Raw genomic sequence first — 14,598 nt, forward strand, 5'->3', positions numbered from 1 at the left:
CCACAGGGAGAGACGGGCAGACGCTGCAGTTTGGGTGGCCCATTCCCCGTCCTCCCCGCCCGCAGCGGGGCCGATGACGCCTCGGGACGCAGCCACGACCGTGCGGGACACTCGGCCCCCTCCCAAAGGCGCCTGGACCGTGTGCCTTCGCTCCCAGACTTGGGCACATAAAGTATTTGTGGTTTTGTCCATCCGCTGGGCTGGGGAGGGACCACGCTCCCTGTGGCCTCAGGGCCTCACTGAAGTTCGGAGCTCCCACCCCAGGGACTGGCCGGGCCCCAGAGGGACCTGACACAGGGCAGGCCCCAGGCGGTGACTGTGGAGCGCCAAGGTCTGGTTCCTCAAGCCACAGTGGTGCCGCCCTGCCTGCCACCCATCCTCACGGCCAGGGGAGCATCACTCGGCTTCACCAAACAGGGTCCGGGGACCTGGAGTCAGAGGCAGAAGCGGAAGGCACACTGACAAAAGGAAGCCTTTCCCACCTGGCTCAGGGTCTCCGCCATCGTCCCCACGCTCGCTTCCGGGCATCGTCTGGGCACCACGGCATCCCGGTACACCTGAGAAGCCAACCAGCAGAACCCCAACACCAGTGAGGGGGGCCCTTCACTTTGATGACCTCCGCTGCCCGGCAGGGACAGGGCCACCTCCCAGCCGGAGGGCCACCCCAGGGACTGGCAGGCCAAGGACTGTGTGCACACATGTCCCCTATTTGAGCGTTGGGAGAGAGGGGAGGCCCGGCAGGTGCCGATGCTGGACCTTTCAATGCAGCTGGACCTTTCAATGGACCTTTCTCTGGGGGGCTGGGGAAGGGAGCCCCGGCAGGACCAGCCAGCAGGCTTTAGGTAGGTTCGCAAACTCCGTTCAGTGAGATGATTCTGGAAGAGCTGGTCCTGGCTCTCAGTGGTGGGCGGGCACCCTTCACTCACTCGGCAAGTGTCTGCGGGTCTGGGGCTTTGGCCTGGCAACAGCTGGGGCGCCGCGGTGGGGAAGCGCGCTAAGCCCGCAGCTTGCACAACTGAATCATGGGAGTTGGGGCCACTTGGGGCCAGGCAGGCAAGGCGACTGGGGCACGAGAGCAAGGCGGCCTCACTCCCGTGCTCACACAGGTGCAGGGGAGCACCTGAGGGTGAAGAGGAACAAGAGTGAGGCGCTGGGGAGCAGCGGTGAGGGGGACCCCGCCCAGCCGGGGCCAGGGAGGCCTCTCGGGAGGAGGGGGAGCGGGAGGAAGGAACACCAGGGCCACCGAGGAGGAGGGCCTTCCAGGTGGAAGGCCCAGCAGAGGCCCGCAGTCCAGGGGGAGCACGGAGAGACTGGAGCCCGAGCGGCAGGTGGAGGCCAGGGGTGAGCGGAACATCCCAGAGGACCCTGGGCCACAAGGCTGCGGACTGTTTCCCAAGTGCGGCGGGAGGCCGTCGGGAAGTTTTAAACTGGACGGCAATTCCATACGATTTGTGTTTTAAGACACTGACGTGGCTCCCGGCCATCCCTGAGTGCAGGGGTACTTGTGGCGGTCCAGAGAGGCGTGTGGAAAATGGGAAAGTCTGGGACAATTTCACGTATATATAAAACCTCACGTCCACATAGGATATAAGTTGTACAAGTTCATGTGTAACACACACACATGCATACACACACACACACCCATCTACACACATATCTGCCTACCTGCCACATCACACCCACTGACCTGAACTAAACTCACTTAGCCAGAGAGCAAGTGTGGACGGCTACAAAGAGTGCTGAGGACCCGCGGCCCCGACGAGGGCGCTGGCTGGGGATGCCAGGTTTGGCTCCTGGAGATAGAGACCTCTCCTGCCACCCGGGCCCTTCACCAGGCGCTCACTGGTCGGACACTGGTCCTTCTCCGTCTCCAGTGAGACTCGGGGCCATTCTGCCCGAGCGCAGACAGCATGTGCCCCCGCCCTCAGCAACGGGACAGCTTCCCGGCCTCCACACTGAGTCACTGGCTTCAGCCTGTGTCCCCGGGGACACTCCAGCGAGAGTGCATGAATTTCATTTTAACTATATGCACATTATTTGAACATATTATTGAACGTTATTTTTATAATATAATGGAAAATCGTTTACGTCTTTTTAATCGAGTCCTCCCCCAACATGTTCATAAAAGCAAAAGTGTCACAATTTGCTCTCATGAACTTGGATGAAATTTTCATCTCCTGTTTGCTTAATCAAAGGAGATACTGATATTATAAATCGATCTACCTAAAAACTTAATATTTGAAACTGCCTGTTGGCGTAAATTCAGATTTTCTTGATATTTTAACAACCGATTTACAACAATGTGGGGCAATGAATCAGGTGCTGGGATAACATGATTTTGCATTCTTCATCCACAACGTCTCACTTGTATTTTTTGTTTTTCAGCGGGACCACTGTTTCCACTGATTGCTCTGGCAATGGGTCTATGTTGTGAGTGTCGGTATCCTCAAAGTGGGTATTAATAAGAAGCCTCCCTTATCTGTTTTACTTATAATGGCATTCTTCCCAGGATCTTAGATGAACAGAAGAATTTTGCTGCTAGTAAGGTCTAGGAACAAAACGAACCAGAGGGCCTCTGGGGCCCTCTTAGCTCAAAACTTCTGTAAGCCTGTGAAGAGGATGGCAAAAGAATATTCGGGCCTTGGCCAAGTTCTTAGCAACTCGGCAGCAAAAGGAATTTGCCAGGGACTGAAAAACTCTATGCTTCCAAGTCTAGATGTGTGGTTTTTTACTTATTTCGAATTCATTCTCCACACTCACGCCTCCTTTTCGTTCATTTGGGTGTTGGGCAGAATTTCTCAAATTTCCAATTTTCAGGGCTTTCCACAGCTGTTAGCAAGGTAAGGGAACCCTCTCCCTGGTGACACATCCATCTGTACTTACGGGAGTAGAATATTTGTTCCTCGCGCCTCTTGGCTCAAAAGGCATGTCACAACCCTTAATTTTAAAAAGGATGAAAAATACATAAATCAGTAAAGGAAAAGTAACACGGATGGAACGTCTATTGGTTTCATATTAATTTTCCAAGGAGGCAAACGTGTAACTAGACATTCTTGCAATCACATCGCTTCTAACTTTTGTACTACAGGTATAACAATTCCAGTGATGGCAATGTTGTCCATAGCAAAAATCCACAAGCCAGCTACATGGTGCTTTGTGGAGATGGAGGATGAACACGTGAGATTTTCAAGCCCCATCTTTGGTCTAGGAAGGCCCAAGGAAGGCTCGCTTTGAGCCATGGGCGTAGGCTCAACATCTGCGTATGAGGCACATTCATCCCTGGGACCCAGAACCGGCTACACGATTTGCAGGGCCCGCTGCAAAATGAAAACGTGGGGCCCCTTGTCCAAACAGTAAGACTTTCAAGGTGGTGACAACAGGGCTTTAAACCAGGCACGGGGCCCTTGTGAGCACAGGGCCCCGTGTGACCGACCAGGTCCAGGCCCACGAAGCCAGCCCTTCCAGGGTTAGAGGGGCACGTTCACAAATACACAAGCCCACTCAAGGGTGGGTCCACGGCATCATCTTTGTGCAAAAAAGAACAGCACGTTTTTATCTCAAACACAGCCTGAGAAAAGAGAATGAAATGATAGAGATCATGAATTCTTTTTTAGAAGTTTTCCATCATAGAAATTGTGGCTTTTTGGACCTTGAATACCTCTTTTAGTTGTCGTCAAAACTGTACATTTTTTGTTAAAGTCGTACCTAGTTATGCTGGTGAAGTCCAAGTAAGGTCTCTATTTGAGACCCGTATTAGTAGTTTTGTACCGGGGCACGTGGGTGGCTCAGTCGGTTAAGCATCTGACTCTTGATTTCAGCTCAGGTCATGATCTCATGGTTCCTGAGTTCAAGCCCCACATTGGACTCCGCACTGACAGTGTGGAGCCTGCTTGGGATTCTCTCTCTCCCTCGCTCTCTGCCCCTCCCCCAGTTGTGCCTGCTCTCTCTCTCTCTCTCTCTCTCTCAAAAATAAACATTAAATACAAATTTAAAAACAATAGTGCTGTACCAAAGTCAGTTTTCTGGTTTTGATAAAATGTTCTGGTTGTGTTATCTTTGGGGGAAGCTGAGTGAAACTGTACACAGAAACTCTCTGGCCTATTTTTACAGTTTCTTCCAAGCCACATGATTTCAGAAAAACCACTTTTTAAGGCCCCACGCCCAACATGGGGATCGAACTCACAACCCTAAGATCAAGAGTCACGTGCTCCACTGACTGAGCCAGCCGGGCTCCCCCCACCCCCGAGAAAAATCATTCCAAAAATCAAAACAATAGTTCTAGAATTTGTACATAGAGGGCATGAAGACACGATGCAGGAGGATGTCAGGGCTCAGTCGGCAGGAGGGCTGAAATGTGATTGGGGCCAAAGCCACGTGTTTGTAATCTTATGGGTTATCTCAGGTACCCTTAGGTGGACACAAGAAAATGTATTTCTTTGTGGGTGTTCTAAAAAGAAGCATCATATGGGGCGCCTGGGTGGCTCAGTCGGTTGGGCGGCCGACTTCGGCTCAGGTCATGATCTCACGATCCGTGAGTTCGAGCCCCGCGTCGGGCTCTGTGCTGATGGCTCAGAGCCTGGAGCTTGTTTCGGATTCTGTGTCTCCCTCTCTCTGACCCTCCCCCATTCATGCTCTGTCTCTCTCTGTCTCAAAAATAAATAAACGTTAAAAAAAATTAAAAAAAAGAAGCATCATATTTGATCAAAACTATCAAACAACAACTCTTAACAGCCAACAATAACCATAGCTAGTTAGGTAAATGAGAAGGTTTTCATTGACTGTGTTTGTTCTACCGGCAACACAGAATCTTCTACAAGGGCTGCCTCTCAAGGGAGCCAACTGTCAAACATTAGGGGTCCTTACCGCAACAGGCGGTGAGCTTCTGTAATGCACTGAAGTCCCCAAGACGAAGTATTCCTGCTCTGCTGTTCTTGACGCAGGTGCGAGCACGTCGTGTGCATCCTGGGGGGCGGGGGAGGCGGATGATTTACTCGGAAGATAATGCATTTCCCCCCAGCTGCGAGCAGAGCGCGCCTGCGCATCCTTCCGCACCTTTCCCTCGCGCTATGCTCATGTGCAGATAGAAGCTAGTGTGAGGAGAAGGGGGTGGAAGGGGACAGAAAGGTGGAAAAATGCAAGAGCAGGGCTGGGGACAGAGCAGGTGGCCCACCATGACTGCAGGCGGGGACTGGAACATTCCATCCGTAGTGCCGTGGATGCCCGAAAACCGAGGGTGTGCGTGCACAAGACCTAGCCGGTGACACAGACCAATGAAGCTGGATTCGAGGGTGGGGCTGTCGGCAATTTCTGCTTTGGGTGTCTGTTATTCTGTTAGGCCCTTCGATGGCGAAACAAAATTTCCAAGAGAATAAAGCAGGGAGTGGATCTTAATGGTGGCTTTAACAAAGCTCATGCTTTGCAGCAGATTTTAACGTATCAGGTTACCCAATAAATCATACGTGACACCTTGACCGAGGGAAGGTGTGTGAATGGCACTGTATTTAACCCGTCACCACAGGGGAAGTTACTATTTGCAGGACTTTCACTTTCTGGGTGAAAGGAACCCAGAGGCACATGGAGAAGCAGAAGCGGCAGGCCTCGATCACCCTCCCCCGGGGGCTCTGGGAAAGAGCGGGTGGGGCCTGCAGGGTGCATGCCTAGGACACGCTCAATGCTTCTGGCCTCTGGAAGCTGACAGGCCCACCGACGCAGCTCACACGGTATCGGTGTGCAAGGTGTGCAAGAGAGAAGGAGCAGTCGTCCTCCCCCAGGGGCATGGATTGGTGGGCGGGACGCCCGTGGACCGGCCCCTGCTCACCCCCAGCCAAGCACCTGCTCAATAATTTATGGCAGCCCGGATTAACTCGCTGTCTTTGAAGTGGGATCATCTATCACGTAGAGAAGGGAAGATTTGGCCGGTTTGGCAACACGGGTTTAAATGACATTGAGTTGCAGGGTGAGATGATGCTTCCCCCTCTGACTCCTCATCCACACTCCTGATGGCATCGGGGGTGGGGGGTCTCCACCCAGTGACAGCGTGGCTCTCCCGTCTCTGCCTTCTTCAGAGACCTGAGCCTTTGGCAGGTGGCATTTTCTACCCAGAGTTATGGGGTTCTAGTTCAATTGTATCTACTTTTCACTTCTCAGCTCTTCGTACAGGTAAAACTAGTTTTTTTGTTTACCGTTGAAATATAGGATTTCCTGTTTAAAGAAACGTGCTTTATCCGGACAGAAATCCACTGAGAGAAAGAAATATTGTAAAAAGGACACTGGCACGGGTGGCATGTGCGTGTGGCAGAAGGTCGCGAAGGTGGCACCGCTGAGGCTGAAATCTGGGCGTGGGGTCACCCGATGCTGCTGACCTGTTAGGCTGAGTCACAGGGCTTTGCAGGTGAGGCAGGGGGCAGGCAGGCGCGGAGCGGGCTCGCAGAGGGGCGTGAGGGATGTGGGCCGGGGGCTCCCTGCCACGGGAACCCTCCGCAGAGCCGCCCTCCGTCTAAACCCAAGCAGCCGGTGGGCCGTGCTTACCTGAGCACCGAGCTCGGCCTCCGCCCCCGCTGTGTTTAGCAACCGGACTGACATCTGATCCCTGACATCTGGCCTTCCCTGTGGGCACACGGAAAGAAATACGACGGGGTTGAAATTACAGACGGCAGAAATAAAGGCAGAGAGCGAGGAGTGGCATCCCAAACACGGATCAACACCCTCACGGGAGACATCCCGACTCTGGAAAATACAGATCCCGTAAATCCAGACAACGGCTTCGGAACTGCTGGTCAGGAGGCAGAGTTTCTTGTTGTTCCGCGTCTCACAGGAAATGATGGTGAAAAAGACTCCTGTTTTGATGGGGCCTCAGAGTCCAAAGCTCATTCTCTTCCAAGGCTCGCGGCGACGCTCTCGGGGTCCCCGGGGTTGGGCCGTGCTGTGTGTACTGGAGAGTTTGTACCACACCTCCTGCCTTCTCGACCCCACCCCGGGAGGGCTCAGAGCAGTCCTTTGTGGGCGCACAGGCAGGTGCACCCACACCATGGCCCAAGGCGGTCGCTTCCCTTTCCCTCACGCCCGGAAGGAAGAGAAAATGTGAGAAGCCGAGGGGTCTGGCTCACCGCCAGCTTCTCCAACCACCCATCACTTCTGAGAACATCTCCCTGTTTACTCAAGCACGTGGCCAAAGTGAATTGGACTGTCTTTTCCCAAAAACGTCTCACTTGGCGCGACAAGTCTCTTGTTCTCCCAGGAGAAAGTTGTGGGTGGAGATCCGAGACGAGAGCAAGATGGGGCGTCCCGTGTCCCCCGCGCAGGAAGGGTGGTGCTCCCTCCGCACGTTTCTTGGCTTTCGGTTTTTAGATCAACCACCCTTAGTTCCAGGTGAAGTCAGGCAGGAGAGCTCGCAGCGCCTTCCTTGCGCTGCCCGGCCGACCCCAGCCCAGGGCTGCTGTGACGACACCCAGCAAGGTCAGCGGCGGTGGCAGCAGCTTTGCAAACCCAACAGCCACCTGCCGATCGCCTGTGTCTTGGGGAGGGTGAGAAGCTTCCACGGGCAGGTCTTGCTTGATCCACAGCCGGTCTCTAAGGTGGACTTTGCCATCCCTGGCGCACAGGTGAGGATGTGGGGGTGAATGGCGCGCTCGCTGTGACGAAGAGAATGAGAAGTCCCTGCCAGGCTGGTGAGCTCGGTGCCCAGCCTCGGCCGGGAGAGGGCGGAGGGCCGGGTTGTGCCTCACCCCTGCCCCAGGCGGTTCACGGGTGAGCCTCACACACTCTCCATCTAGAGAAGCTCCACGCGGCAGACACCGTCTGCCTCTGAGCAAGGCTTCTGCACCTCAGCGCGGCTGGCACCTCGGCCAGCCCCCTCCCTGTCCTGTGCACTGGAGGACATTCGGGAGCCGCCCTGGCCTCCCTCCACCCCCTGGAAGCCAAAAACACGTCTCCCCAGCCCAACCGGTTACGACTATCAGAATCGTCTCCGGACATCACCACGCGTCCCCCGGGGGTGCTGAATTGCCCCTAGTTGAGAATTGCCAACCTAACGCAAGAAATCGATGTAGTTGAGCCGGACAATTTTCATGGGATTTTTTTTTTTTTTTTTTTTTGCCCATTTTCCACTCAAACATGCGTGAGTTTGAAGAGATGAGAGAAGGCACGATGAATGGGAAGGTGTGCCTGTGAATTGCGGACATCACCAGCATGAAACACGACGCGTGAGGCCCCGTTACCTGGGTCGAGATGGCTTGGCTCTCATCGTTATACATGATCAGCGTCTGCTGGCCTTGGTCACGTGGGACAGACCGTCCGTGCCCCGTGGCTTCGGAGCCACAATAGCACCGCAGCAGGAACAGCAGAGCCACTACAATGAGACCAGGCAGGACAATGAGTTGGACGGGGGTTTTGACGGGATCTGGTTCTGATAACTTGCAACTCGGCCATGAGTGGACACGGCCAAACTGGGCCGCGATCGTCTCCGTAGCTGTAGGACTAGTGCAGCGTGGGGCCCGAGCAGGTGCCAGATAACTATTGGTTGAATCGATTCATACCATGCGATCGATAATATCGTATCGTTTATTTGAAAATCTAGCATCCTCGTCAGCCCGCTCCCAGCCCAGGAGCCTAGATATCTGTACACTGTGGCCCCCGGCGTTACTGCAAAGCATAGCGTTCATCTACGGGCTCCGTTGCCATCAACAGCCACCGGCTGAATAGAAGCTGCTCTCGCCGGACAGGCAGCATGTCCGACCAGGTCGGGAAAGTCCGATCTGAGTCCGTGACTCCGATGAGCCTAGGGGTCATCCTCAAGGCATCCCACTGATCTCTGCCATCTTCTGCTCCCCGCCCCGGAGGGAGGACTCCACACTGCTGGCTGACAGGCCGGGGAGAGGAGCCGCATCCCGAGGACAGTTCCGCAGACCACTGACCTGCTAGAGCCACGAACGCTGCAAAGGGAGGGACCAGGGCCCCCACGAGGAGCCCAGCTCCTGTGACCGACGGCTCTGCACATGTGACTCCATCAGGGCAGGAACAGACCCTCACGTGGACGGACTGCTTCCGGGAAAGTCCCTGTTTGTCTCTGATGAAAAGTGGCACAGAGTAATTCCCAGGCGGGAGGCTTCTCAACATCCAAAGTTCAACCGACCGACCTGCAAAAGGAAACGGACCTTGCATGCAATTCACTCGTTCATTTGCTTATCTGCTCAGCAGGTATTTACTAAGTGCCTACCATGTGCCAAGGCTCTGTACAAAAGTTAGCCAACTTCGAAGTGAGAGGGAACAGTCACCAAGACCACCCCCACTTGTGACACCTGCTACAAGTCCGCGGCTTCTCAGCCAGGCTCAGGTTTGAACATTTTCTCCAAGGACCCATAGAACTCACTGAAGGCCGTGTGCTCATAGTTATGGTTTATCACAGCAAGCGGATAGAGATTAAAATCAGTCAGGGCAGGAAGCACATAGGGCAGAGTCCAGAGGAGTATCCGTGGAGTCAGGACGGTGTCACTTTCTGTATCTGTCAGGACAGCGTCACTTCCCGCATAGGTAAGTGACAACATTCTTCGAGCAAGGCCAACCAGGAAAGCTCACTGAGCCTTGTGTCCAGAATCTTTCTCAAGACTCAGTCATGTAAACCTGGCCGGCCACCCGTACGGCTGACCTCGGGCTCCAGCACTTTTGGAGATCGCCGGACGCCCACAGGACCCATAGCGTCCACCCTAAATCCCAGTGTTCCTATCCGATGGGCACAAGACCCCAGGTAAGCAGAAACGCTCCTTTCAGGCAGGACGTCCCAAGGGCCTAGAGAGCAACTCCCGGAAGCCAAGGGCAAAGGCCAGAGCTCTTGTGGGAAGAAGTTCAGTGTTTCCCTACACACTCTGGGTCTGGGAACCATAAACATGAGCTCACAGTGGCAACTAAAAGACAGGCGACATTCTGCAGATACGCTGCTAGAAGCTCAAAGGAGAATGTTGGCAATGGATGCCAGTGGTTCCTCCCGCTAACAGCACCCCCGTTTTCCTTTGGGAGAGCCGCACCTCCGGAACCCTCAGCCCAGGTGGGTCAGGAGGCGTAAAGCCCAGATCCCAGCATGGTTCCGCGTGGACTCGGAACCAGCCAGTCCACGTATCTGCCCTTCCCAACTCCCAGCAGGCGACCCAGGTCACACAGTGACATACGTCTTCTTGCCAGGTGCTAGGATGGGTCCTAGGGACTCCCGGAAGCCACCCTGCCACCCCAGAGGAGAGCCTGCGTGCAAAAGAAGAAACCCGGAGGGGCGCCTGGGTGGCTCAGTCGGTTGGGCGGCCGACTTCGGCTCAGGTCATGATCTCGCGGTCCATGAGTTCGAGCCCTGCATCGGGCTCTGTGCTGACAGCTCAGAACCTGGAGCCTGTTTCGGATTCTGTGTCTCCCTCTCTCTCTGACCTTCCCCCATTCATGCTCTGTCTCTCTCTGTCTCTAAAATGAATAAACGTTAAATAAATAAATAAATAAATAAATAAATAAAAAGAAGAAACCCGGAGAAAGGCAGAGCCACAGTAAGGACAGACATTGTCCAGGGATGTCCCTTGAGCACCTAGACCCAGTTCTGCTGGAACAAAGGCTTACCTGGCATCTTTCTCAGTTACATAAGCCAATAAATTCCTTTTTTGCCTGTGTCTGTGAGAGTCAGGTTGCCTTCAATCCTCTATCCTTGGCCAGAACAAATACTCACCCCGATTTTCCCCCAATTTCCATGTGTCTTCTGCATTTCCCCACAACTTGTCCAATTCAAACGTGAACGGGTCTGCGAAGGGCTCCAGATCGCCATCCTCCGCCTCCAGGAGGAGCGTCTCGTTCGCCGCAGACTCACAGACCTCCATGTATCGAGAATGCGGATGGAGAGCGGGGGCGTTGTCATTGATGTCGGACAGGAAAAGCATCAGGGTCCCCGTCCCGGTCTGCGGCGGGAGGCCTTGGAACACAGGGATTCCAGACAGGGTTGCTCATTAATGAAAGAACCTTTTCCACTCGCACAAATCCCTGGAACATGAGCCCTGCCGCCCTCCGGGGAAGAGAGCCGATCCACAGAAAGACTGACTCCATTTCCCTTTCAACGTCGTAAGCTTTACAGTAGGTGTTTGACCTGTCTTCCTGCTTTTTGGAAAATTTGGAATCTCTGGGAAGGGTACGTGAACAAAACGCTTGCCACCCAAAATCATTTGTAGAACCAGGTGGGATAGAATCATTCGTTTTTCTGGGTGTCGATCATGCCAGGCATCAAGAAGGGGGTGGGACAGGAGTGAAACGGGTGTGAGGTGGTGACGGAAATGGTCTGTATCTTGGCTGAGTCCACATCAGAATCCTGGTTGTCACTACAGTTTTATAGGGTGTCAGCCACCAGGGGACACCAGATAATGGGTACTCTGGACCCCACTACATCATTTCTTCAGATCCCTGGAAGATGGACCCCTTTCTTTCTCCTCACTTAAGACTGATTGGGGGATGCCCGGGGGCGGGGGAGGGGCTCAGTCAGTTAAGCATCTGTCTCCCGATCTCAGCTCAGTCCATGATTTCACGGTTTGTGGGATCGAGCCCCACATGAGGCTCTGCACTGACGGTGTGGAGCCTGCTTGGGATTCTCCTTCCACACCCCCTCCCACTCAAAATGAATTAAAAAAAAAAAAACGATTGGGAACACAGATTTAATATCTTCCTAACCTAACCAACATTCTACTCGTTAATCGTGCAAATGGGATATACACCTACATTTCCCTTAAAACCTGGGTTTGAATTCACAGATTTCCTTCAAGACAATTAACTAAAGTTACTTGAAAGTTGTGATTTATTCAACTTTGGTTTCTGCAGGTTTTTTAAAAAATTTTTTTAATGTTTTTATTTATTTTTGAGACAGAGAGAGAGCATGATCAGGGGAGCGGCAGAGAGGGAGGGAGACACGGAATCCTGAGCAGGCTCCAGGCTCTGAGCTGTCAGCACAGAGCCTGACACGGGGCTCGAACTCACAGAGTGTGAGATCATGACCTGAGCTGAAGTCAGACGCTCAACCGACTGAGCCACCCAGGCGCCCTGGTTTCAGCAGGTTTAAAAGTTCAGCCATGGGAGATCAGAGACAGTAGTGTTGGAACAGGCTCACAGAACTGCCCGACAAGGTTTATGACAAATTTGTCCCATACGGTCACACTTGTCAGAGCTTATAAGCCATTCCCAGTACAGAGACATTGTGCTAAGTATTTGTCACCCACCACTGGCTTTGAGAAAGAGCTAAAGAGCTGCTTTATGTCTAGATGGAACAGACACTGGGTCCAATGGTGGCTTCCTCATCGGCTCAATCATCTTCTGAATGAATACTGCCCCTCTTCCCATGGCATTTGCCTCGAGTCTGCCATTTCAAACATTATCATCAAAAATAGTTGCCAGTATTAAAAAAAATAAAGGAGGGTGCGCCTGGGTGGCTCAGTTGGTTAAGCGTCCGACTTCAGCTCAGGTCATGATCTCACGGTTCATGAGTTGGAGCCCCGCATCAGGCTCTGTGCGGACAGCTCGGAGCCCGGAGCCTGCTTTCCAATTCTGTGTCTCCCTCTCTCTCTTCCCCTCCCCTGCTTACACTCTGTCTCTCTCTCAAAAATAAATAAACATTAAAAAAAAAAATAGGTTCCAGTAGCTGCGTAGTGATAAAAAGATGTACAGTTTTCCAGGTTGGGCTGAAAGACTGTCACTAGAATTATTTTCCCTCAGGAAGCCAGGAAACACACTTTCCCGCCTAATTTTGGGTCAACACTTACCATCGTCAATAGCGTGAGCAATGATTATGTAAAAGCTATCATTTACGTAAGGAGATTCTCGGTCAATTTGCTTCCTGGTGGTGACTGTTCCTGAGAGTTCATCTACTGTGACCCAACTTGCCGGGTCACGAACCAGTTTATACCTTGTAGAAGGAAACACACAACGATTTTAAAAAGTAAAAAGTTACATCAAAAGGCAAATCAAAATATATCACGGCAGACACAGATTCTATCGCAAGTAATGTGGGAAATTGTAAGTGAGCTCAAATAGAATTTGTCCTTTTGTGTCTGGCATATTTCACAGAGCGTAAGGTCGACAAATTCATTCATCCGTGTCGTAGCATATTACAGAATTTCCTTCCTTTTTAAGGCTGAATAACATCCCATTATATATATATACCCCGTTTTGCTTCTCCACTGACCCGTCAGTGAGCACTTGGGCTTCCTTGGCATTTTAGCTATAGTGAATAATGGAGCTTTGAGTGTGGGTGTACAAATATCTTTTCGAGGTCCTGCTTTGAATTCTGGGAGCATATAGCCAGAAGTGGAATTATGGGTCACATGGTGTCTACTTTGAATTTTTTGAAGAACCACCATCCTGTTTTGTGCAGTGGCTGCACCGACTTCTGTTGTCACCAACTGTGCACAAAGGTTCCAATTTCTCCACATCTTTGCCAACATTTGTTTTCTGGCTTTTTGATAGAAGTCATCCTAATGGGCGTGGGGTGGGGTCTCATTTTGGTTTTGAATCGCATTTCTCACATGATTGGCGATGTTGCGTATCTCTTCACGTGCCGACTGGCCATTTGTAGATCTTTTTTGGAGAAATGTCTATTCAAGTCCTGTCCACTTTGGGACTTGCTTGTTCTTGGTTTTCTGTTGCTGAGTTATAGGAGTTCTCTGTATATTCTGGATATTAATCCCTTATCAGATATAGGACTTGCAAGGACTTTCTCCCATCCTGTGGTCAGTTTTTTACTCCATGAATAGTGTCTTTTAATGCACAGGATGTTCTGATTTTCATGAAGTCCAATCTGACTCTTTTTTTTCCCTTGTTATCTGTGTTTTTGGTGTCACATCCAAAAAATCATTCCCAAATCAAGGTCATGAAGCTTTTCTCCTATGCTTCCTCCAAGAGCGTTTATTGATTTTGGTCTTACATTTAGGTCCTGATCCACTTTGAGTTAATTTTTGTGTATGGTATCAGGTGACCTGTTTGTGTATTTGGATCTTCATGTGAGTTTCCTATAGACGGCATCTAGTGGGACCACATTTTTTTTTAAGTGATTTATTTATTTTGAGAGAGAGAGAGAGAGTGCATGAGCATGATAGCATGTGCAAGTGGGGGAGGGGCAGAGAGAGAGTGAGAGAGAGCATCCCAAGGAGTCTCCATGCTGTCAGCACAGAGCCCAACTTGGGGCTTGATCCCACAACCCTGGGAGCATGACCTGAGCCAAAATCAAGAGTCCGACTCTTGATTCAACCGACTGAGCCACCCAGGCGCCCCTGGACCATATGTTTTTATACATGCTGTCGATCTCTGTCTTCTGATTAAGGAGTAGAATCTGTACATGTGTAAAGTAATTCTTACAGTAAGTCCCTCATCACCTTTCTCGTTTCCTGTTATGTTTTCTGTGTCCTTGTTACACGTCTTTGGACTTCCTCCACAGCTTCCTTATCTCTTGGAGCGTTTTTAAGATAGCGGTTTTGAAGTCTTTGGCCAACCCATCTGCCATCAGGTATTTTTCGGGAACAGTTTCTGTTGATCTATTTTCTTCCCTTTGAATGGGCCTTAGTTTCCTGTTTGTTTATGTGCCTTGTGATTTTTTTTTTT

General features: G+C 51.8%; 1 protein-coding gene across 1 annotated transcript in view; it reads right to left on the bottom strand.

The window, feature by feature from the left end:
* Nucleotides 1-14,598, bottom strand: part of CDH26 (cadherin 26) — a 42,039-nt gene that overhangs the window by 2,549 nt on the left and 24,892 nt on the right. Inside the window, exons 10-17 of the mRNA XM_042930502.1 lie at nt 12,765-12,907; nt 10,697-10,936; nt 8,913-9,134; nt 8,217-8,347; nt 6,529-6,606; nt 4,864-4,962; nt 2,884-2,937; nt 483-557 (exon numbers count right to left, since the gene is read on the bottom strand). Of these exons, the coding sequence (XP_042786436.1) occupies nt 483-557; nt 2,884-2,937; nt 4,864-4,962; nt 6,529-6,606; nt 8,217-8,347; nt 8,913-9,134; nt 10,697-10,936; nt 12,765-12,907 (1,042 nt within the window). The remainder of the gene's footprint in view (nt 1-482; nt 558-2,883; nt 2,938-4,863; nt 4,963-6,528; nt 6,607-8,216; nt 8,348-8,912; nt 9,135-10,696; nt 10,937-12,764; nt 12,908-14,598) is intronic.

This window comes from Panthera leo, chromosome A3 (genome assembly GCF_018350215.1).
Source record: "Panthera leo isolate Ple1 chromosome A3, P.leo_Ple1_pat1.1, whole genome shotgun sequence".
NCBI classification, from domain to species: domain Eukaryota; kingdom Metazoa; phylum Chordata; class Mammalia; order Carnivora; family Felidae; genus Panthera; species Panthera leo.